The 26215-nt window shown below is 42.6% G+C and overlaps 1 protein-coding gene across 1 annotated transcript in view; it reads right to left on the bottom strand.

The window, feature by feature from the left end:
* FOCAD (focadhesin) overlaps window positions 1-22846 on the bottom strand; it is a 200311-nt gene extending 177465 nt beyond the window's left edge. Inside the window, exons 1-4 of the mRNA XM_026652328.1 lie at window positions 22758-22846; window positions 11019-11108; window positions 7121-7195; window positions 3076-3230 (exon numbers count right to left, since the gene is read on the bottom strand). Of these exons, the coding sequence (XP_026508113.1) occupies window positions 3076-3230; window positions 7121-7195; window positions 11019-11075 (287 nt within the window). The 5' untranslated portion in view covers window positions 11076-11108; window positions 22758-22846. The remainder of the gene's footprint in view (window positions 1-3075; window positions 3231-7120; window positions 7196-11018; window positions 11109-22757) is intronic.
* Between the last annotated feature and the right edge of the window lie 3369 nt (window positions 22847-26215).

The raw sequence follows: 26215 nt of genomic DNA, 5'->3' as shown, positions 1-26215 counted from the left end.
ATATTATCTTTTTCTAAAAAAAATAAAAATAAATAAAATATCGAGATATACCTATCTCTTAGAACTGGAAGGGACCCTGAAAGGTCATTGAGTCCAGCCTCCTGCCTTCACTAGCAGGACCAAGTACTGATTTTGCCTCAGATCCCTAAGTGGCCCCCTCAAAGATTGAATTCACAACCCTGGGTTTAGCAGGCCAATGCTCAAACTACTGAGCTATCCCTCCCCCCGTACTATGTAATATCAAAGGGTCTAATTCCTAATGATGGTTCTGTAAAGCATTGATCAGTCTCTCTCAAGAGTGTTTTCTAAAAAATTGCCTATTTTAGATTTCTATGTAAAAAGTGCTGTTAAAAAACCCCATGAGATGAAATTCCATAGAAATATTCTGTAAGGGAGGTAGTATTAAAGGATCAGAGGAAATCAGCAGAGCTTTAAAACTGATTGAGGAGGAAACTTATGGGGAAGTGAGGATGATAATTTGAATGTGAAATGATTAGGTGTCACACGCAAAATATCAAACCACGTGAGCTCTGGAGTGCCCATCCCAGAATACAGGTTGCCCTTCATGGCATATGAAATAGGTAGCACAGCAGAAAGACCAGCAGGTATGCTAAACCCCTGCCAAAGTCATTGCAGAAGATGCAGAGAGTTGCTGAGGGCAGAAAGTTGTCTTCTCCACTGTCATAACACACACCTGCTTTAAACAGAACTGGAAGGAGCCCACAAGTTTTGACGACCTTTCTGCTGGGCTGCCATTGACAGTCAATTTCGTGTTTACATGCCTTTAAAGACACAGTGCACTCAGTGTTGTAAAGCCCCACAACAAATCTGAATAAAAATCTGGCAGGGAACAGGATGAAGGAACAGCTTGCCAAGGTCTGGGAGGGTCAAAAAAAAGATCAATGTTAAAATGAACCAAGAAGAAAAGGCTAGGTTAGTCAGTCATTACTCCCTGTGGTTGAAAACATTTTAAACCCATATACCCTTGTGGTTCGGCTACATATACTGTTTTGCAAATCATAGTGGATGTGGTTTGAATTCTTGGAGTCAGAGGAAAAATGTCAAAATATACTAGATTTTTATATATTATATGGGTTTCATGGGTAAACTGCCAACACAGCCAGTGGTTAACATATCAACCATCTGAGATACCAGTCACAGGCATGGATCTGTTTCACATGCAGGGTGAACAGAGTGGTGTGAAAATGATGGTACAATTAGATTTGTTTGAAATATCTTAACTCAACTTTCTCACACATTTGTTTCTAACGTTAATCTTGACTTTGAATGTCCTGGTTTACACACGTTTTCAAAAGTACAAAATTTGATTAAAATTATATTCTCCTTAAATTATTGCTATTGTAGCAAACTCACAGCCATATAGGAATTTCACAGTTGTTACTAGTCTGCTAACCACAACTAATTAAAACTTCATAGCAGCAGCAGGGATAGGACTGAGATCCTCATGCTCCAAAAGCACACTTACAGCTTGTTAGCTATGACACACAGCTGAACTGTTCTGCTTCTATCCTGTAGAGGGCAACATGTGCACACACTAGCCAGTTTCCTGTAATACACATTTACAATATTTTTGTCTGGGAATTCCAATCAAAATATTGTAAACCTGGTCTAAAGCAGACATCCTTGTAGCAAGTTTTCAGAGTAAGCTGATTTTGAATTATCTGCTGGGAATGACTGTAATGTATTTTTTAAAGAACAATACTGCATTTTTTTTTTAAATCAGCTGAATTACTCAAAAATGGTTCAGCTGAGTTTACACAAACTTAAAATCAATCACCTTTGGCTGAAGTTAAGCACAAGAAATTTCAGCCTAAACCTAATTTTGTGAAAGTTAAAAGGGGTTAGTTACAAATATGTTTTGAATGGCATGGTTCCTGCAACCTTGACTCTGGGGTCACTACCATGATCCCATAATACAGCACAAGTGTAGCATCAATTAGTAGCTCTGAGCAAGAAAATATACTAGTGTTCTCTATGCAGAAAGGCTTAGTGCTAAAAACCAAACACTTGCCATAAGTCAGTGGACAGAACAGTATCTCACTGAACTTCGCAAGGAGACTAACAAAATACATCTTCAAGCATTATTACACTCATGTACTTGACTACATTCACATGTTTTTATTTGTAGGCTTTTTATGATGCTCAGCAGTATATTATCTATGCACCACACAACACATTTATCCCAAAACACCCTTGAGAGATGCTAAGTTTTGTTATTCTCATTTTACAGAGGAAGTGTAACAGTGAGGTAAATTGATTTGCCCTTGGTTACACAGTGAATCTGCAGCAGCACTGGGACTAGAAACCAGCTCTCCTGCATCCCCATCAATATTTTCAGACAAGATCCTAAACATTCCAGTGGGATTATTCATATGTGCAAAATTACTCTCACACATGAAATAAATGGGACTACCCACATGGGTCAAATTACATATGAGCTTTATTGTTTGCAGAACTGCTGCATTAGACATCTCTAAGAAAAAAAACTGTCAGATACCCCTTTCTTTGTTTTCTACCCTACCTTAATCTCATCCTGGTATGTAGTTCCCACATCAAAAAACCATGTCTTTGCAATTGTTTTTCCTATTTTTAATTGATCTGTTTATTAAAAAGCTAGAAGACATGTTGATTCTCTCTATTTGAAATTCAGTTTAATAAAAGCTGAAATGGGAGGGGAAAGTATGTGTATTATGTTTTATTAGATGGTGATTAAAAAATAAAGTCTTTTTACATCAATAAGCAAGGCTCCAAACCTGCAGAGTGTTAGTATGTGCTCAACTTTATGCACTGAAGCCCCAATGAAGTCCATGGAACTACTTGCAGTGCATAATGTACATGTGCACAACTATTATTATTTATATTACGCTAGCACCTAGAACATCAGTCACAGACCAGGATTCCATTGTGCTCAGCACTATACAAACACAGAAGAAAAGACAGTCCCAGTCCCTGACCCATAGAGCTAACATTTTAAGTTTAGGACAAGAGATGGGACCTAAAACTTTACTGATACCTGACAAACAAAAGGCCCCAAACACTGTGAATGAATGTTACCTGGCAGAGGGAATCAGGTTGAGAGCGGTATTGAGAACATAACTGAACTCTGCATAATCCTGTGCAACAAGAGTCACCAGGCCTTCGCAGCAGGCCGTCCGCACAACCACATTCTCACTGCAGCACTTCTCCCAGAGCAAGTTCAAAGCAGGAGTCTGAAATCAAAAAAATGGGGAACAATCATTTAGGATGCTGACAGAAGTTAAATACTATTCACTGTAAGCCTTCTATTAGACAAAACCCTGCCTGACATCATCTTCCCAGAGATGCAACTTAAAGTAAAGAGTAGGTGCAACTAAGATCAGGTTCTCTGCTTTCTTTGGGCATTACTGTATTTAGTAAACACAAAGGCAAGACAAAGCCAACCAAACCTGTGTTATCCAATGATGCTGCCAAAGTAGGTCATTTATAAAAATATCTCTTACTTTCTGTTAATAAACACACAGACACTTCAAAGCAACACTGTCATGTTAATGTCTTAAACATTTTCCTTACCTACATTGCTACTAATACCTTAGATTACTAAATCTGAAAGTTTTGATAAAGTCTGAGGTACTTTTTGCTACCAATGCAGTTTGTTTTCCCATGAGAAATTTCAAATTAATAATCTCTATTCAAAATTTATTGTTGGAAGCAACATTTTCCTATGAAAAGTTTCAGTTTGGTTCCCGGGCGGGGGGAGGAGGGAGCACGGACAGGATCAATTATGGATGGGGGGAGGGGGAGATGTTGGGAAAAGTTTGTGGACCACTGCTTTTAGAGCTGCTGCATTTCCAAATGTCTGAATTTGTTATAGACAGGCAATAATCCCTCTGTAGAACTGAAGTGACTTCAAAATTCTTTCAACCTTAAGCAAAATATGTCCTTAACCTGGAGTTGTGAATACAGGGAAGCTTGATCCAAAATCCACTGACTTCACTGTGTTATGAATCAGGCCCTTTTTTTTGTTATTTTGATACTACACATCTGTTAATTGGTTGATTTACTATTTACTATTTGGTTTGTGAGCAGAGGTAAAAGGATAATACATGTTTTTAAACTCTAACAAATCAACACTTTGAAACCCTTACAAAGAGAACACAGAAGATGTAAGTAGAACTATCCTTATAGTTAGAAAGTTTTCCTAATACTTAACCTAAACCTCTCTTGCTCCAGATTAAATCCACTGCTTCTTGTCCTATCTTCAGCTGACATGGGGAACAACTAACCACCATCCTCTATAATAGCCCTTAACATATTTGAAGACTTACCAGGTCCCCCCTCAGTCTTCATTTCTCAAGATTAAACATGCCCAGTTTTTTCAACCTTTCCTCATGGGTCAGGTTTTCTAAACCTTTTGTTACTTCTGCTGCTCTCCTCCGGACCCTCTCAAATTTGTCCACATCTTTCATAAAACGTGGACACAGTACTCCAGCTGAGGCCTCACCAGTGCTGAGCAGAGCGGGACAATTACCTTCCATATCTTGCAAATGATACTGTTGCTAATAAACCCAGAATTATATTAGCCATTTTCACAACACCATCAGATTGCTGACTCGTATTTAATTTCTAATCCAGATCAGTATTACTGCCTAATCAATTATCCCCCCTTTTGTAGTTGGGCATTTGATTTTTCGTTCCTATGTGTCCTTATTGCATTTCATCTTGTTGAGTTCAAACGAATTCTCCATTTTGAATTCTAATCCTGTCCTCCAAAGTGCTTGTAACTCCTCCCAGCTTGGTGTAATCCACAAATTATATATACACGTTCCTAAGAAGTGCTAAGCACACAGTACTCACGCGAACACATCCCAATATCAAGTGGTACCAGAACATCCCAATATCAAGAATGGTACAAAAATATTCCCCAAAAATAACAAAAACACACTGACCCCTCCTAAAAGATATAGTCAGGATAACAGTACATAATAAAAATGTTTTAATCAAACCAGCATGTACAAGGTGATGGGTAATAACTAGCCACATCAGGGGGCAGTAACTAACTATGTCAAAGGCAGTATTAACTTGTTTGTATCAGGGTATAAAACGTATCATAGAGGGAGTATCTTTTGTCCAGCCAAGGGGGAAATGGAAAGTCCCACTATTCACTGAGCTCCATTCATTGTCACAGGCATACATGTCTTAATATCCTCGTAAAGTCTGCCAGGTGCTATTACTGTGCTTTGCCAACAATAAACCTGGCCTGGCGCCTTCGTACCTTAACGAATCTTGTGGTCACTGGGCAGTTCGCTCAAGGTCTGCTGCCGGCTATCTATGCAGAGCTGGGGCAGTGCGCGCGCACACACACACAATTTTTCATTTCCCCCACAATGTCTCTACTAAGGTCACCTTTTTTTATATCTACCTGTGGGCTTTTGTCACCTGCTCTCTTTGAACCTACCTTAAAGCCCTCCTCACTGGTTGGCAAGTTGGTGCCCAAAGATGCTCTTCCCCTTCTTAGTCCACCTCTCTTCCCAACAGTATCCCACGGTCAAATTAAACACGTGTTCAACTTTAAACACATGTGCATTTCCCATAATCATCAATATTACAGGAGTTTTCATTTCAGAATCTAAATACCTTGAGTGTCCTTCTCACCTAAACTCAGTTCTTCTGAAGTTGAGACCAATAAGCTTATAAAAGTGTAAAGACCACAGAAGGTAGAAAATGGGAGATTTTCAGAGCAGTCTAGGGTAATCAGATATGTATCGTCAATATAAAATAAATGAATATGTCCATCAAAATCCCCTACACTACTCTGAAAGAAAATCTTACCCTACATCTCTGACGGTTTGTTTCATTTTAAAGACACCTTGCAAAAGGAAAAAATGGGTTTGTGTCATTTTTTTAAACCAATGTTTAAGATATTTCAGGATGAGGGGGAAAGAGGTTAAAAATTAAAGAGTTGGGTTTTTTCAACTTTAGAAATTCATGTCTACCATAGAAGATTCTATAGATGGCTAGAGAACTACTAATATAGTGACATCACAACTACATTCACAAGGAAGCAAACCTTGCTTAAGGCCCCGTTTCAGTACTATCTTTTCCTTTCAGTTAAGCCGATTCAGTGAGGTACTTAAGAAATGTACAACATTAAGCACATGGGCATAACCCATATGCTTAAAGTTAAACATATGCTTAAGTATCTTCCCGAATAAGGGTCTCATGGGGGAGGGATGGGGAAGATAGGCAGTTTTATTCAAGCTGTTAAACTCTTTAGATTTTATTTGCTATTTCTTAATATCAATTTATCTAAAACATTTTTGTCATTCAAGAACTTCAAAAAAAACCAAGACTTAGCACGACTGATATCTTAAAGTAAAACACACAAAACCCTACCTTTGTAAATGATATCTTTCAGGTCTTTATATATCCAAACACAAACAAAAAAGCCACAAAACCATTCCTTCCTTCTCCCCTTTTACAGGTCACCTTTAGAGAAAAGGAAATGCCAACCCTGAGTCCTCTCCTATGGTGCTCTGTGACACTCATCATGACTGGCATTTTCTACGCCGCTCGACTAACAAAGGTTGGACAAACTGAAAAGTAAATTATGGCCTTGAGTCACGTTGTCTCATAAGGAAATATGAACCCTAATTTGCTAATACAAAAGGAAACATTTAGCTACAGAGAATTGAAATTAAATATGTCCTGCAATTTTAACTCTGAGGTCTAACTTGCAAGATTTTTATATACGAACTGCAATGATGTATGTAGGGGCATTACATGATAATCTGTTTGAAAAGTTCATTAGCATCACAGATCCCACAATGAAATTCTTGTCTGCAGTGATGCAAATTTTCGAAAACAAAACTGTCATCAGCCTAAGTCTAGCAGCCAGTTAAACATTATCACTCTATTGTCGGTTACTATTAGCCACTGGGTCTCAAAATGGAAAAAAATGGTTACCCTTCAGATCACAGAGATTTACAATCTCCAGCTGTATGCTCTGAAACATAACACAGCATTTGCAACTTTATTCAATATGAACCAGAGAGTATGGGAGACCACAGAAGAAGCTTGGAATCTGATGTGGGAGAGAAGTTGAAAACAAAGTAATACAGACCTGGTTAGTAGACTGTCTGATCTTGTCGGATAAAACATTTTCTTTTAGCACTGCAGCAATAAGATGACCCACTGCCTATAAAAGACACAAAAATAATTAAAATATGCAGCTAAAGCGGCACTCTGCACTATTGTTTAGAAAGGAGACCAAGATCAAAGCTGCAGCTGCAGTGCTAGGAAAGCCAAAGAGCTTGTTAATGCAACATGTGGATAACAAGAGATGCCAAACAACAATTTGCTAGAGAAGTTGAAATGTATCATAGAACCACCAATATCCAGTCTGCAGCCATATCACCTTGCACTATTATCCTGTCAGAAACTAACCTCAGTAGAGCTCTGCATAGACATGAGGGTCCATCCACATGGAACAACTTGCATGTTTAGGACCTAAACCCTAATCAGGCCTAAGCAGAAGTTGTTGATACTTTAGAACAGGAGTGGGCAAACTACGGCCCAGGGGCCACCTCCGGCCCTCCAGACGTTTTAATCCGGGCCTCGAGCTCCTGCAGGTGAGCAGGGTCAGGGGCTTGCCCCACTTCACACGGCTCCCAGAAGCAGCAGCATGTCCTCCCTCCGGCTCCTACGTGTACGGGGAGCCAGGGGGCTGAGCACACTGCCCCCACAGCTCCCATTGGCCAGGAGGTAAGCGCCGCCCAGAGCCTGCACCCTGACCCCCTCCCGCGCCCCAACCCCCCGCCCCAGCCCTGATCCCCCTCCCACCCTCTGAACCCTTTGGTCCCAGTCCTGAGCACCCTCCTGCACCCCCAACCCCTCATCCCCAACCCCACCCCAGAACCCGCACCCCCAGCCACAGCCCTAACCCCGCGCCCCACAACCCAACCCCCTGCCCCAGCCTGGAGCCCCCTCTAACACCCTGAACTCATTTCTGGCCCCACCCCAGAGAGCGCACCCCCAGCCGGAGCCCTCACCCCCTTCCGTACCCCAACCCCCAATTTCGTGAGCATTCATGGCCCACTATACAATTTCCATACCCAGATGTGGCCCTCAGTTTGCCCACCCCTGCTTTAGAACATCAGCTCTTACAACAGACACGTGTACAGCTCTGTTTGTCCACAGATCTCAAAGTGTTTTACAGACATAGCATTATACTCCCCACCGAACAAGCGAGGAAACTAAGGCAGGGAGCAATTAAGTGACTTGCTCAAAGTCACACAGCAAATTAGTGGCAGGGTTGGGAATAGGGCCACAGTGTCCTGACTTCCAGCTCTATATGAGGCCCACTGCTTCTAAAAGCCACACTGCACAGAGTAGTTAATGCCAAATATGCTTAGTTACTTTTAACCCTTGTATTCGACTTAAGTTGTATCTTTTGTAGAGATGGGCTCATGCAACAAATTCGTATTTGAATTTCAAAAACCTCCAAAGTTCAGGGATTATTCTGATCTGGCGTTTTGTTTATATCCATTACAATAATAAGGTTCATTAGTAAAATTTAGATAGAGGGCTGAGATTTTAATTTAATGGACGATGTATCAAAGTCCCCTAGACTGCTTGAAATTCTCAATTCCAACTCAAATTTTAAACAACTGCACATGTACAGATTTTTGGAGCCACAATTTTGGCTCATATCTAATTATTTGCTCTTTGTTGTTTCATTTGTGTTGCTGTCTCTAAACGGAAAGCCTTTGTGAGAGATCCTTTCACAATAAAAATATATATAAGATGCTTAGATATTACTGTATCCAAAAGAAAAGCTGAATTTATTCATCATTGGCTAGGGCAGATCATTAGTGTCTGAGAGAAAAAACTAGGATGCCAGCTAAAAGAAAAAATAGCACCTCTATTTCATTAGTGTGTAAAGAAATGATGAAGGGACAGGAATGTAGATTGTTTTAAACATTTCCAAGCTCCCTCTTCCTCCTTTTATAGTTTAATTACATCTTCCTTCAGATACTAGTTGATAGCATGCCATGATTTTATAAATGTAAACCAGTAATAATACTTCTAGTTAACAGTTCACATTTCCAGAAAACACAACCGCAAATTATAACCAGTTCATTCTGTCCAAGATTACAAGAATGACATTATTCAATGCACTGTTTTAAGTATTTTAACATATTTTACCAAAAAAAGAAAAAAAAATAGATGTAAACCAAGAAAGAGAATGGCACAAAGTCAGATATCTAAGATTTTCTATGGAGAGCCCCACACTAGTTAACTGGTTAGAGCTGCATGACACTGTCCTAATGGACTTCAGTGAGCCTTCTGTTCATCTCTTTCCTGGTTATAAGCAGCTGTGCTTCAGATATACATTCACAACCCCATCCTTACAGACACTCTGGTTAGGGTGGGAAAGCTTTATCAATACAGAGGGCTTTGCAGTATTCAATAAAGCTGGTAATACTCTGGGATCAACCTAGCTTCCTCTGGGACATCATTTCACAGGCAAACCCCCTTGACCAAGAACATGGCCCTCACATCTTTATCCTGGGCTTTGTAAGCCACATTGTCCCAGAGTGCAGCTTTCTTGGGGGGGGTCACAGATAGAGATGTGGTTGTTTATACCGTTGGGTCATGAAAATTGGCTCCTGATGAATTGATGGCTTTGAAGATCAGTGTAAAACTCTGGAACTGGCAACAGAAGCAAAGTGGTAGCTAGTGGAGTAATCAAAGCACAAACACAGTACTAGTGACCTTAAAAGATAACCACCCAGGGCAACAGATAGCAAATCTCACTGCTGTTTCAAAGGGGTAAATGCTACAAAGAACTAGCCAGGATACTTTCCTTTTCCACTGAAGGAATCTGACACCGGTTTATCAGGTGGTTCAAAGCATCAGGGTCCTGTTTGTCTTCTCATTAAGTCTTAGTGATCCAGTTTCATCAGTGATGAAAAATACCTTCCTTCTACCTCCAGCTTTTTAGGAAATTCCACCCCTTCCCGCAACACAAGGATCTAGCCTCACTGCTTTACGTACATCTCCGACAGACAAGATTACCGTAAATCAGTGTACTGGGGTTAAATGTGGAAGCAATGCAAAGCCTCCGAGTTGTACTGACTGTGTTCACAGTGACCTGTCCTGCTGAGGAAGCAGGTTGCCACAAAAATTACGAGTTCTGCATGGCATTTCAATTTTTAAGGCAGAGCAGCAGGAAGAAGAGAAAGGCAAAGGGAAAGGTGGAAGCTGGTTATAGGTTTAATGGTCTGTGCAGCTAAAAACAGTATGGATATATATATATATTTTAATGATTTAAAAATAATCATGGGTGTAGGGATGACATATTTTAACCATATTCTATTATTATTCTCTGACTCATTAAAAATAATGGGCATAGGGATATATTTTTATTTTGCGTGATGAGATTCCAACTCTACCACTGGGAGTTGGTTTATGGCTGTGACATCATCAGAGAGGCTTAGCCAGCCAATCAGAATGTAACTTTCAACAATCAGCACCCTCAGCCATTCTCTGATGGGTGCAGCTGTTCTCTACTGGCTTCGACTTGCCAGGTGTAGCAAGGATCTGTTTTTAGTAGGTGGTGGCTTAAATATTCCCAAGGACTTCCAGAGCTACAAGGCATCCACAAGGGTCAAACTCTGTCAAGGCAGTTGGGTGGTTAATGCCATCCAGCCTCATTTAGAGTTTGCAGACATGGAGAGTTCCTGTCATATTCAGTTGATCTATTCTGCAAAGTAAGATGAGAGCTCTTTGCAGTGGTGGGTGACTGGGTTTGATGTTGGGATTGTGCAGTCAGGTTGATTAGCCAGTTTATTATATGAGAAAGCTCTGCTGGCTTTGATTTTATGCCTATAATGGCAAAGGAGGAGAAATGTTCATTTTGTCTCTTTACTGCAGGGGTGCAGAGGGAAAGGTATGTGTATAAAATGAAAAGTTCTGAATGTGACAATTCACCAGCTTAGTATTAAAAAGTTAATTACCTGTGACTGAATAAGCGTGTTAGGAAATTCCAGCCGCTTCTTGATATCGTCTGACATTTCTGGTTCTTTCACATGATATTAATTTAGGTTCTGCAACATAGATTAAAAATATACTGTTTAGGACTAGGAAAGAAGGCATATTACTTACACACGAGGAATAAACAGTACTAAAAACTTATTACATTGCGCTTAGACAGCAAGATCTAAGGATCACTTAGGATTACTAGCATCGACCATAAGTAGGTTTATTTGTAGGGCCCTACCAAATTCACGGCCGAGAAAAACGCATCACAGACCGTGAAATCTCGTCTCCCCTGTGAAATCTGCTGAGGAGGGGCAGGGCTTGGGCACCCCAGCCTGGGCTCCTACCATACGCCGGACTCCAGCTGCTAGTCCTGGCAGGGCTGGGACTTGCTCTTCCCCTGCAGGGGCCACTCATGGGGCCAATTCAAACCAACCTCTGGGAACCTCCCCCAGCTGCAGGCAGCTCCGCAACCCCGCCCCACTTCCTGCCCCATCACGCCCCAGATATAGGAGGAGGAGTCATAAGAACAGCCAGACTGGATCAGACCAAAGGTCCATCTAGCCCAGTATCCTGCCTTCCGACAGTGGCCAATGCCAGGTGCCCCAGAGTGAATTAATAGGTAATCACCAAGTGATTCATCCCTGTCGCTCATTCCCAGCTTCTGGCAAACAGAGGCTAGGGATACCACCCCTGTGGGGGGGCACCATTATCAGCTCCTCCACCGCAAAGCACAGCCCCAGCCAGCGCCACTCCACACCTGCCCAAGGTTTGCAGTTGGGGGGGGGGGGCAATGCTGCCCCCTGCCTCCCAAACTGCCCATGTTAAAAGAAGGGGGCCTGGCCCCTGGCCTTCCTAGTTCCAGCACTGGTGCCCCCCCTCCACTCCTACAAAGGTTCAGGCACCCATGCCGTTGCCCCCCATGAGACCAGCCCTGCCCCCCCAAGTAATGACCCCCCCATACCATGAAACCCTCACATCTGCCCTGCCTTCTGCTCTCCAGTTACCCAACTCTGAAGGCAGCGCTTCCGTCAGCAGCAGCGCAGAAATAAGAGTGGTAATATCACGACCCTCCTACAGTAGCCTTGCGACACCCTCCCCCGTGTCTGTCCCCCCCCCCCACAATCCTTTTTTAGGTTGGGATCCTCATGGTTATAACACTGTGAAATTTCAGATGTAAATATCTCAAACCATGAGATTGATTTTTAAAAGCCTACGACCGTGAAATTGACCAAAATGGACCATGAATTCATTTGACACATGGGTAAGAAGCAGCGCAAGGTTAAGTAACTCTCCCAAGGTCACATGAATGGCTAGAGTGAGTAACTGAGGCAGGATGTTCCAGTTCCCAACCCCCTGGATGAACCACGATGTAGTTACCTGCAGACTAATCCTTGATGAGTCATCATCACAGGCATCTGCGTGTTGCAAAGCCCCAAAGGTCCTGATCCTCAGAAGTGCTGAGCGCTTACCACTCTTGCAATGAGAAGTGTAGATGCTCAGCAACTCTCAGAATCAGCCCATGCCAGTGAAGTGAATTTCTATCAAATGTACTTATATGGCTCCCACTACTGTAGTATCTGTACCTTACAATTTTTAATGTATTCTTCTTCACAAAACCCCTGTGAGGGGTGGAAGTCTAGTATCCTCATTTTACCAATGGGGAACAGAAGCAGAGAGAGAGAGGCTAAGTGACTTACAGTCATACAAGAAGTCTCTGGTGGATCAGGGAAGTGAGCCCAGGTCTCTCATATCCCAGGCTAATGACTTAACCAAGGGACCATTCAGGTAGTTACAAAAATTAGTTATGACAGGCGCTGGACTACCAGCCCTCAGAAGTGTAGCCCTGTTCAGAGAAACTGGCACCACTGGGTTACAGCTGCACTGCCAAAAATGTCTTATTTTTCCAAAATTTAAGTATAAAACCCATTGGTGATCTTAGGACTCCAAGCAGGGAAAGTAACTGAAAGGAGGGGCACACTAGAAAAATCAACAGAAGAATGCAGCACTATAGTCACTGCCGAGCTGCACATGCAGAAATAACAAAATTAGGCCTTGTCTACACTGCCCAGTACAGTCACTGCATACTTTGAAGATAACAGTTACACCAAACTGTTCCCTAGCATCATTGTCAAATTTCACAAGTTAAAGCAAGGACAGACCTACCCAGCACTGGGATATGAGACCAACAAGAAGAGGTACTGGTGATTCAATTGGTGGCTCTTTTCCTTCTTGGTATTAAGCCAACATCCCAGCATTCCAGAAGAGGACAGGGTTTTGTTTTTCAAATGAGATTTAAAACTTGCCGGCCACCTGTGGCCATTCAAGATCCCATGACACATCCTATTCATATAGAATTGTCAACGTCAGTGTCCTGGCCTAATTCTAATTTGAGTAATTACCTGCTACCAAACTAAAATTCCGACTTAAGTTTCTATCAGAGTTCACCTCCTAGAAAGTGATAGAGAGTAGCTACTATGGACTGGTTATCATGTAAATCCATCCCAGGGGTTTTGTCATTCTAGAGTCAAAAGAATTAACTGGAATGATAAAAAACCCCACACACCAGTACAGTCTTTAAAACTTATTAGCATCTTTCATGAGGAAAGATGCCAAAAACAGTTGAGTTCTTGTCATAGGAGACTTGTGAAGAGATCATTGCTGCTATCTTTGAAAAAGGATTATCTGAGGACAAAGCCACTATTACATAAGACAGCATAAGCTTTTTTTAATTCTGTGCCAAATGTAAACAATCATCCTGTGAAAAAGTGGCTTTTGTCCCAACCTGCCTCATTTTCGAACACAGAAATATAACTTGTAGCTAAGTCACATCTGCCAATAGACTGAAAATGTAACTGCCCCCTTTTTAAAATAAATATAAATAAATAAATAAATAAAAGTATATATATATATATATATATATATATAAAAAAAAATCATAGGACTGGAAGGGACCTCGAGAGGTCATCAAGTCCAGTTCCCTGCACTCATGGCAGGACTAAATATTATCTAGACCAGGGGTGGGCAAACTACAGCCCGTGAGCCATTTTAAGCCGGCCCACGAGCCGCACCACGCATCTTGGCCCCACTCCGGTGCTCCAGCTGGGGCGCTGGGTCAGGGGCCGCACCGTGCTGCTCGTCCCCGCTCCGGCCGGGGCGCAGGGTCGGGGACGCACCACGCCTGAGCCTCTCCTGAGCTCCCGCAGCAACGCTTTGAAGATTCTAGTGTAGATGTAGCTTCTGTCTTCTCTTTTCCAGACTAAACAAAACAATTTTTTTCAATCTTCCCTCATAGTTCATGTTTTCTAGAACAGTGCTTCTCATAGTCGGGTCGCGGCTTGTTCAGGGAAAGCCCCTGGCGGTCCGGGGCGGTTTGTTTACCTGCTGCGTCTGCAGGTTCGGGCGATCGCGGCTCCCACTGGCCGCGGTTCGCCGCTCCAGGCCAATGGGGGCTGCGGGAAGGGCAGCCAGCAAGCACTGTTCTAGACCTTTAATCATTTTTGTTGCTCTTCTCTGGACTTTGTCCAATTTGTCCTCATCTTTCCTGAAATGTGGAGCCCAGAACTGGACACAATACTCCAGTTGAGGCCTAATCAGCACAGAGTAGAGCGGAAGAATTACTTCTCGTGTCTTGCTTACAACATTCCTGCTAATACATCCCAGAATGATGTTTGCTTTTTTTTTTTTTTTTTTTTGCAACAGTGTTACACTGTTGGCTCATATTTAGCTTGTGGTCCACTATGACACCCAGATCCCTTTCCGCAGTACTTCTTCCTAGGCTGTCATTTCCCATTTTGTATGTGTGCAACTGATTATTCCTTCCTAAGTGGAGTACTTTGCAATTGTCCTTATTGAATTTCATCCTATTTACTTCAGACCATTTCTCCAGTTTGTCCAGATCATTTTGAACTTTAACCTATCCTCCAAAGCACTTGCAACCTCCCAACCCCCCTTCCAAGCTTGGTATCGTCCACAAACATTATAAGTGTACTCTTTATGCCATTATCTAAATCACTGATGAACATATTGACCAGAACCGGACCCAGAACTGATCTCTGCAGGACCCCACTCGTTATGCCCTTCCAGCATGACTGTGAACCACTGATAAATACTCCCTGGGAACGGTTTTCCAACCAGTTTTGCACCCACCATCTAGGTTGCATTTCCCGAGTTTGTTTATGAGAAGATCATGCGAGACAGTATCAAAAGCTTTACTAAAGTCAAGATGTAGTGCCTCAACAGTACAACATAAGGTCAAACGTTTCTTTAAATAATAAGTTTGGCTGCAGGATCATCAATCCATGCACCGTTGATTTCAAAAAGGGACAGCTCAGAATGAACCAAATTGCTGGGATGCAACCATAGTTACTTACAGCTATTTGAACATTTGCTTTCTGAGTCCTCCAACTATAGGCTATTTATTCACAGCGTCTTTTACATTTAAAAAGAAAAAACAATTCAAATTTCTCAGCTAACTTAGACTTACATTTAGATTTTGTTTTAAAAATGTATAAAATATTAATAAGAAATTGTTTATGATATCTTAAAAATAATTTTGATTTGTTTTTGGAATGGACCAAGTCTCCGTGCCAGGTTGAACTCCCAAACACAATAGCAACATTGTGCCAGTGCACAATAACCTGAACTTAAAAATAATTAGAATCTGACTTGCCTTGGCTCACTAAGTGCAAACAGTATAAATATCACGCAATAAGTTTGGATCCAGTTTAGTAATATGTCCTTTGTAACACAGGAACAAAATCTAGTGTGGATTGAAATTTTAAAAAATAGTTCTACATGTGCAAAAGCACTCATACAAAAAAAATATATGTACATGCTTCAGATCTGTGCTTCACTACCCATGGATTTCCTGCCTCTACTGAAATCTATGAGAATTTCTCTACTGATTTTGACTGGAACAGAATCAGGCCCTGGAGGCACACCATTAGAGCCTGTTATGTCTTTTGGTGCAACTCATAATAGAAGGAGAATCACATCCACCAATCACAGGATAATTGTTACAACCTCAATTAACCCAAACCCCCGTGAGCTAAATCAGGGTCACGTCCCCCAGTATTTCTGAGTTACACTTCTACAAACTTACTCACAAGAGTAATTCCATTTATTTCAATGGGATTAATGTGAGAGTAAGGACTATTCATGTCAGTGTTTCCAGTATTAAATCCCTGCTGTATAAAAATACATTTTATTTTATTGCACAAAGCAGATATTCATTCATACAGTAGATCAACAGAGGAAACAGATACGGTCTCTATCTTGCCGAGAGATTCATTTCTGACTACAACTGGTCAGCGAGCCACTTTTTATTATTCACGTTAAAAAGAAGTAACAATACAGGATCATTAAAAGTGTCGAATCTTCTATACACAACTAGAATCAGGATGTCCCAGCTTGTAGATAAACCAGAAGTCTATTAATTGACGTAAGCAATTATTGCCTTATCTACAATAGCCCTCCAATGTAGTATGTCTTCTGCTGTAGTAAGTATTTTATGAATCTATCAGTGACATTCAATGTACAACATATGAACTAGCCAAGTATTTATACATTTTAGGTCAAATTGCTCATCCATCATCTTCAATGGGAGTCATGAGAAGAAGGGAAGCAATATTTCCCCCTTATGCGCTCTGCATTAACTTTTACAGCAGTAAAGGTGAACTGTAAGCACGCACTTAAGTGCTTTTCAGAATCAAGGACTTAGACCTGAATGTAAGCTCATTAGGACCGAGATTCCTTATTCAAGTGTGTCTGTAAACAATGCTTTGCACATTCTGGGCACTATCAGAATACAAATAATGATGCAAGGGGAAAATTGAACATCACACTAGAATGAAGTAGAAAGCAACGTTCTTTCCAGTTACGGACAAATACATCTATTAATTCAGTTTTGAACTTTGTTCTAGCAAGCCACTAGATCAGTGGTGGACAACCTGCGGCCCATCAGGGTAATCCACGGACGGGCAGTGAGACAGTTTGTTTACATTGGCACGGCCGCCCGCAGCTCCCAGTGGCCGCGGTTTGCCACTCCCCGCCAGTGGGAGCTGCAGATTACCCTGAGAGGCCACAGTTTGCCCTCCACTGCACTAGCTCAAAGAAACTTTGCTGCAACTGCACCCAGATTACAGTATAATATCATCTTACATTTCAATGATACCTTGTGTTGCACAAATACAGCAATCAACTCCCTACAACTGAAAGGCAGCCTCCCCCGCAAAGTGCATCAGAACAAAGACTATTAATCCCCAGAACACTAAGTTGACTTGAGCATTTATTTACATTTACAGGCCTAACGTGCAACAAAAACTGATTTAAAAACTTATTTTAGACAGCATTATTGAAGTTCTATTAAACTTTTACTCTCATGGGGAGGTTGAGTGGAAGAGGTTTCAGACAATATTCACTGAAGTTAAAGCTCGTTAAAAGGCGAGCCTAAGCACAGCCTTATGCAGGCAAACCTCCAATCATGCAGCCAACACATTCACATCCTGACTTTAAATATGTTAATTTATTCCATTTCTGGGCATCCCATGTATAGGTACTGCCACATACGGTGGAAACATTGTGACAATCATTCATTCGATGGACCTCTCTGGGACCTATGCTACGAGGAGAGTGAAGGCAAAGTCTAGGAACAAAAGCACAGCTTCTAGCAGTTTAACTGCTAAAGGCAGGTGACCTTATACTGCAGAAAATCTCTGCCACAATTTATAAACACACCGCAGCAAGTGGAGCCAGCAAATTCTCTCTCAATTGACCTCAATCATCCCCTCATGCAATGCCTAGGCATGGAATGTATACAATACCCACACATAGATCTGTGTATAGATCACTAACATTATTATGCGCTTTTTGCTTAAAAGTAAGTAATCTACCGATACTGCAGTCATTCAAACTAAACCACTGACCTCAAGGGGCCAATGAGCATGAAAATATATACTGTCCTAGTAAGCCCCTTCCCTTAGTGTGCAAAAAAGAGAAAGAAATTGTGCTACCATTCACAAGGCTGAGTTCAAGTATTTTTCTCTTAGTTCATTTTCTTATCCAATCGCATTGACTTCATGAAAATTGTAGCCGTTGAGTCAAAACTGAGCCAATCAGAAAGAAGTCAAAAGAACAAATGTTTATTTTGTTTTTACTTCAGTTTACAAAACAGCCTTAGTTTAATACTTAATTCAAAGTCATTTGCTGACATAATTTTAAAAACACAGCCACTAAAATACACTGTACTGTACCAAACACTGCCTTACTCTATGATGCCAAAGCCAATGTTGTCCCTCATTCCAACTGGGAACCCCAAGGTACTTTGTGGTTAAGCAGCAACTATGCGCATCAGAAGTTATTTTCCATACTCACCTGCTAGCCAAGAGGGCATATTGCAGCCACGGGGTGATGACAACTCTTAAACTACAGAACAGCTGCACTGCCACTGCATGGCCTAGGGAAAGGATTTCCTCCCACTCATACATCACTTTAGCACAGGGGTTCATCAGGCTTTTCATAGTGTGCACCTTATTTCACAGAAAGATTGACTCATAGACTAACTCCCTGCCCCTTTAGGAGCATACGGACCACTTCCTCCCCCTTTCCCGATAATGTAACATCCACATGGCAACTACAGCAATTGCTTATATGGACAAGTAATATTAGAAAATTATTTAATATACTTTAGCTGTCTTCTAATGTGGAAACAAGGAAGAGAGCCAGCACCATGTGAGCCGTCAGGTTTCTATGAACCAACAAGTGTTTAGCAAACCACTATGAAACACTGCCCTAACACACATTCCAGGTTCTCAGACTGTGCACTGGGGGCAACATTTGGCCTCAAACAAATAAGAAATGATCAAGTTGTTTCAATCTTTAAAATACTGCGAATGCTATGTAATTTACTATCCCACCACATCAGATGCTGAACTCTTGCATAGGTAATATTTTATAAAATGCCAAAGCAGTAGTCCCTTAAAACAAATCCACCTCAGCCCCAATAAAACATCAGACTGAGCTGGAAGTTATTTTCCCCCCATGCTTTTCCTCCAGAAAATAGAAGCAAAAATGCCATCATATTTTTCTACAGAAAAACAATTATTCCCCTTCCCAATACTATTATAATACTAGGTAATTTTGCATAATTGACATTCATTTACTAAATAAAAGCAGGGAAAGCAGTTTAGACCCAAAATTGTTTGTCTATGAGTCAATACACCCCCAAGCCTCCTAAGTGTAGGTCAGCATCCTGCCTTGTTAGCAGTAAGTAATTAAATTTCAATTGCCTTGACTGGGTTTTGTTTGTCCTCAGCTACTGGACAATAAGATTTTTCCTAGTCTGACTGGTGAAGAGGCACTTTACACACATCAAGCAGCTAGAGAGCAGGAGTAAAAAAAACCCACAAGAGCAAAGAATAAATAAAGAACACAAGCTATAGGAAAGACTCCTGTTTGTTTTTCCTAATGAAGCCAACTTGCATGAGAAGAATCCTGATACATAATACATCAACACATTGGTAAAACTGTGAGGGATGGCCAAAACTAGGTCAACTCTAACAGAAAGGACGATTCTGCCATCCAGACCTAGGATTTGTATTGTGACAGTCTGCAGAAACATAAATAAAAAACCCACCACAGTATGTAAGTTAAACAAGACTAAATGACATAATAGAAAACATTCTATTTGGATCATTCCGATAGTAGTTCCCATACTTCTCCTCATACTGCTTTCTACTTACTGGGAGCATTTGAACGAAATCAGAATCACAGTCTTTGTTTCTTAAAGGTTCAGTCCTGCATTCCTTAAACAACAAGAAGTCCAATTTGACTTCCAAAGAAGTTATAGGTCTACTCTACAATAATGACAATGATTTGTTCCACTGAGTCAGTGGCGAAAACATCAACTTGAAAAGTAGTCAATCTCAAAATAAATGAGTTTAAAGTAGTTTTAGATACTACATAGGCACCTGAGTTCTTCCAGCCTATTTGTGATCCTAGAAAAACATTTCAAAAATGGGAAAATGTGATTGTATCTTCTGTTCCTGTGAGCAAGACCACATCCCATCCCCATCCCACCCCCACCCCCCAAACACACACACACAAAATTGAAGAACCAGGGGAAATGACTGTACACCCTACATGCTATCAAATGCACAAAATAAACATAATAGAAAAGTTAGAGAAATGTCTCTTTTCTAATCCTTTGCAATTATAGTGATCTCAGGTGATACTTATAACAAGAATAGGTTCACTTTTTCAAGAAAGTAAATTGACAACACCCCTTTAATTACCAATATAGGCAGAATAAAATCATTTTACACACTGTTAAAAAGTGAGTCATGCTTTGTTGAGCTAAAGCAGCATTCCATTAGCCATTAACACTATAGGGGAGGGGTAGTCATTAAGCAGACCACGGGCCAAATTCGGACCGCCAGACGCTTTTGAATGGACCATGAAATTTTTTTTTTTAAACTTATTATCATTATTGTTGTTATTTCTGTATTATTTTCTCTGGAGTTTGGACCTTAACTGTACCTTGACAAAAAATAATTGATTACCCCGGTATAGGGCCATACCTCACAGCTGAACCAGAGTCAGTCACACTATCACACTCCAAAAATCCAACCCTTAGACATGCTGGGGAAGCACTTGGCCAGCTGGTGGGGGGGAGCGCAAAGGTGGCTTTAGAGCATTCTTACTGATCTCCAATCCGAGGGGTAGCCAAGGGCTGTACAAAATTGTGCCCTTCTGTTTATGGCTTTAAAAAAAATTAGCAAGTGGGGATTCCCCCAACAATGCAAGAGTGTTCCAGCCACATCCCTCTTCGGTATGAACACTCCCTATGCTAAAGGGCCTGTGGGTGTGAGGAGGAGTGTAGAGACACTATGCTAGTTCTATGTCAGTGGGGGAATTCTCCTTAAACTAGGAAAATCCCCAGGTAGCTGGTTTAAACTGTTTTACCAGCAGAGCAGCACAAAGCATTCAGATCACAGTGGAGGATCCAGCTCCAAGTCTCAATCATGGTTTACTTCACATACAGTGCTGAACATATTTTTTGTCCTGTCTACACTTCAGTTAAGCCATTTTCAACTCCAGCTGAATGGGACCCATTGATGAGAGCCATTTATCCACAGCAGGTTGATTTTTTAGGTTGTCTACACACTGCCACTTTCAGCACTAAAACTTTTGTCATTCAAAAACACCCCCCTGAGTGACAACAGTTTTAGCGCTGAAAAGCACCAGTATAGACAGTGCTTTATCGCTGGGAGCGATAAAGCTACCACCCCTTGTTTGGGGTGCTGTTGTTTTTTAATCACGAAGAGAGCTCTCTCCTGGCGATAAAGTGTGTCTACACTGCCCACGTCACAGCACAGCCGCACTGTAACGTGGGCAGTGTAGACATAAACTTCTAACCTCTGTATTCTAAGGGTATCTGCTCCTGCCACCCATTCCTCACTCCAGTCACAATCTGCATGTATCAGAATTGCTATGGAAATGACTTTACCACAAATACAAGAGTAGGATGGAGAATAAGTAACAGGAGCCTATGTCCACAGCAATACAAAACTGAGAGGGGGAAAAAGGCAGAAAACATTGTGAATGGTCAGATTTATTTTTAAATTTGTAGAATGCTTTTAATGGTTCACTGTGTTTCCCACAGCAGCTATTAGATTGACAATAGTCCCGACTTTGACAGCCTGCCCTGAAAAGGGTGGTGGGAAGGGAGAAAGAGTACAGCATCAGAAAGGGCTCACAGAACAGGTAGGGTTGCCAACCCTCCAGGTTTGGCCTGGCGTCTCCCGGAATTGGCATCCATCTCCCAGTGACTATTGAAAGCAATCCAGAATATTTTAATAGGCTCTTTAAAGAAAATGACATTATGTCATTTTGGGGGGAAAAAATCTCCTGGAATAGCTTCAGTCAGAGTTGGGAACTCTAGAGTCACAGGAAGTAGTAAGACTTTCTACTTGTTAGGCTGAATGTGCATTATTCGTATTACCGATAGTTTGCCAAGGCAGGATTTGCAACCCAGGCCTGTGAGATGGGGTGCTCACTCTCAACTCCCACTGAAATTAACAGGACTTGAGGCCTCAAGGCAACTTTTCAGGCTAGGGCACTCACTTGGAGGCAACACCCTTGCTTGAGGGGTGTCTAAGGATGCGGCCGCCTGAAGGAGGAAGATGACACGCAGCAAAATATCCGCCGCATCCCGAGAGGCTTTTAGACCCGCATATACACACCCAGGGGGGCAGGGGGGAAGCTCTCCCCAACCCTAACAGGAGAAAAACAGCCCTGCTGCAGTTGCACCTCGATGTTTCGAAAGGCCCTCCCACAGCGAGGGGAGGGGGGCCTGTCTTTCTCCAGCCCCCTCACAGTCAGACCCGCCGGGGAGCAGCTACCCCCATATCCCTGACGCCAAGCACTTCTGCACCCATCTCTACGGCTCCGGGGCTCTGTTTCCAGGGCAGACGTTCGCAAAGCCCAGGGGGACGCACCAGACCCACCCCGCATCACGGCACAAAAGCAGGGCGATTTGTCAGTTTCAGGCGCCCCGCCGCCCTGCCCCCGGCAGCCTGGCGGCCCCCCAGCCTACGTGGCTGACCTGCCGGGCCTTGGGAACGCCGCATCCGCTGGCGCTCCAACGGACGCCCCCAAGGGGCACTGAGCAAGCAGCCGCTGCCCCCGCATTCTGGAAACCCCACTGCGCCGCTTACCTGACTTAGCCTCCCGCCCCGCAAGCTGCAGCTACGTTCCCCGCCCACGTGCCGCCGGAGCGTAACGCAGCAACGTCGGTCCCCTCCCCCAGCTGCAAGGCAAAGGAGAGACTGTAGCGTGAGATTGTGCTCCCTGGGCGTGAGGCAGCCCGGCCAGAGATCCCGACATGCGCACTTGCACCCATGAAGCCGCTGCCCTCGTTCTGCCCTCACCCTCTGATCCACCCCAAAGAGACAACGCACAGGGCAGTGTGTGTCTGGGCTGCTGCTGGAAGCAAAACCTGGAGCTGGTCTAGCCCAGAGCGCACGGCATGTCACGTGCTCCCCCTTGCCCCAGTGGTGTGCCTTGTGTTTTTAGTAGAGGTACAGGGCTAAATTCTGTTGTTACACTCTTGCAAGCCCACTGATTTTGATGAATTTGACAGGTGTTACCAAGAATAGAAAAGATCCTTCTTTAGATCCTTCTTCAGCTCTGATCTAAAGATAAGTCTCTGCCTGACCATAAAGTTTGAGTCCAGATCCAAAATGTGGGAGCATTTGGATTAACAATTTTGCATTGGTCCGTTATGGAGATATGAGCTGACCACAATGCGAAGAGCTAGATGCAAACTTTCCCAAAGTCTGGATTGTTTGGAACCAGGTTTTTGGTTCAGGACCCTCATTAGGTAAAACATACTAAAAAAAAGTTATTTTTATAAAATTTTCACAAAATGAAACAACCCTGAAATTAATTTCTGTAGGGTTCAAAAGTTTACAGAAGGATCTTTTCCTATATAACAAACATTTTGGAAGGGATATTAAACTTTCAAGGAGTAAACCAATCTCTCCTAGAGGTCAGGATAAAATCTGATGTTGGCAGATTATCCCACATCTGCCTACTGCTGGGTTCTTATAGCTTCCACTGGAGCATCCAGTACTGGCCATGGTTGATTTGGAGGGTTTGAACATTTAACCTCTGGGGGAATCAAATTCAGGGGCAGTTTAAAAACTGAGATCATAGGAGGGGGTGGGGAAGCACTACTATCTCTGCCAGCAAAAGAGGGGTCTTATTGGCCACTGTTAGAGTCAAGACTCTGGACTAGACGAGTATGCCTGGTTGAGAACCACTCCTCCACATGCCCAAATAAATCTGTTAGTGTTTAATATGCCACCAGACTCCTTGTTGTTTTTGTGGATACAGACTAACACGGCTACCCCCTGATACTGCTCTACATAATGGGACAAGCCTGCCCTCAGCTCAGAATCTTCTAGAAAGCAGTGTCTGTTGGGGCCATTTACCCTCCCCCTTCACCTAGGGTTCTGGGAGTATAAATGGGGGAGTGGTCCCCAACAGCCACTGGGTTCTTGTGACTATTGAAGATGCTGTGAGCTCAAGGCTTACTTGGTACCCTTGCACCTTCCTCATTGTTGTTGCTTTTTTCCCCCCCACCTGTGACCATTTTCACTCCTGGACTTACAACTACCTGCTGCATCCCCAGTCAGGTGCAGAAGACAAAGGATTTTAGTTGGTTATCATTCTCTTCAGGAGGGCACTTCCTGCCGCAGTCTGGCTCAGCAACAATAGGCAAGTGACTGGTAGCAAATCAGAACAATGGTCCCAGCTCAGGATTTCCTTCCCTCAGGGAGGTTGTGGCAGGCTGAAGTTCATTCCTAACCCTAGCTAGGCTTCTCTCACAGAGTGAGAGCTGGAGATGTGCTCTCCCTCTTAGGCAGCACCCAACTGAAGTGGGCTCTCCCCCTTTTTGGCCCCCGACTCCAAGCCTGACCCCAATGTAGGTATAGTGGATTGGGGCTGGCTGAGCCCACAGCAGCTCGTTAACCCTTTCCTGACTGGTGAGGGGTGTGTATACTCCATCATCCTGCCCATTAATTGGTTAGTTTTTCATTTTTTCCTTTTAAAACAAACCAAAGGAAATAGTATCTCCGTGTTGCAGACACCCTAGTCAAACGAGTCCAGTGCTGAAAGTCTGGCACTGTCTGCTCCAAAGAACACGCGCCATGAAGGCTTTCTCCCAGGTGTAAGTGACTTGAGATCCCTGGGTTTGTCAGAGTTTGTCCCTTTGTAATGTTTTGGTGCTCAGGGTCTAGCCCAGTCTATGCTAAGAGGCATTTCACTTCCATAGGCTGCTCATCAGAGTGGTTTTATGTCTGGCATAAGAGACTTTGGTTCCTCAGGGTTGACTGAGTCCAGTGCCAAGGGCCCAGCTTTGCCAATTTCAAGGTCCTGGATATCATCCAGGTTGACCATGTGCAGCACCAAAGGCATGGCACCATCAATGAGAGGGGCAAGTTAACCCAGAAGATCTTTTTATATTAAGGGTCTGTAGATTGCATCAGAAACTCAGGTCTTGCCTGAGTCAAAGGAGAGCTCTTCTGCACGGAGTCCTGTTTAGTGAGCTCAGGTCTCTGGGATCAAGGGTCTTGCTTTTAATTGTCAGGACCTTCTTGGTTGGAGATCTTCCAGAAACTGGTCCTCAGAACCGGATCGTATTGTCTGTGGTTCCATGAAGGGGCACAATAAATCAAGCCCTTTTACTCAGCAAAAAGGAAGCCACTGGAGTCCTTAGAATCCTGACTGCCAAGCCATAATTGGGATGGTTCATGCTCTACACTAAAGCAGCCTGAGTCAGCTACAAGCTTTGCTGGGCAATCCACTTTCACTTACTCCATTCAAATCAAATTCGCTACTCTGGGAGTAGACCCGAGATGGTCCTCAACTGGTTTTAACTTGGTCTGTCTAATGCACTTGAAACAGTACAAGTTGACTTTGAATTTTGTTAGGGTGGAGTGGGCTGCCAAATCAGTTTACCAAACTCCAATACATGAGACAACAGCTTTCGTTAACCCTAGAGTAATCTACTTTAAGAAAACTCCCACTTTTGTACCCGGAGAACTCTGTTTCAGGGGGGAGGATAAGGAGGGCTTAATGACCCTGACCAATCGGTTCTTAGGAAGAGTCCAAGCTTGTGCATGAATAGTTGCTTATTCCACAAGTGTGACTGTGCAGAGGCAACAATCTCAAAGTACTACAGTTACTAGTACCTACTTCTTACAGCTTTTGTAAAGTGCTTTTTCTATTAAAAGCTGTTATGTAAATGCAAATCATTCGGGAGCAGCCACTGAAAATGCTAGAATATCTCATTTCTTAAACAGAATTCCATCTAAACTAGGACTGGAATAAGGAACTTCACAGTTAAGAATGTATTACATGATTAAATAGCAGCAAACCCTGCCATGTTTAAAAACAATATTTATTTAAAATCTCTTAAGTCTGGTAATAGAAATAATTTTAGCAAATGCGGCTTGTCAGCAATAATATTAACCATCATTACTAAGATCAAGGCTGATTTAAAACACAGTTTTTTAGATGCAGCTGCTTTCACCGCAAATAGTACTAGACTATAGACAGGGGCCTTACTTCACCCACAAAATTTCCATAGGCTTCAGTGCCAGTTCTG

Source organism: Terrapene carolina, unplaced genomic scaffold (genome assembly GCF_002925995.2).
Source record: "Terrapene carolina triunguis isolate 2854851 unplaced genomic scaffold, T_m_triunguis-2.0 Scaffold113, whole genome shotgun sequence".
Lineage (NCBI taxonomy): Eukaryota > Metazoa > Chordata > Testudines > Emydidae > Terrapene > Terrapene triunguis.
This window is presented reverse-complemented; position numbering and strand designations above follow the sequence as displayed.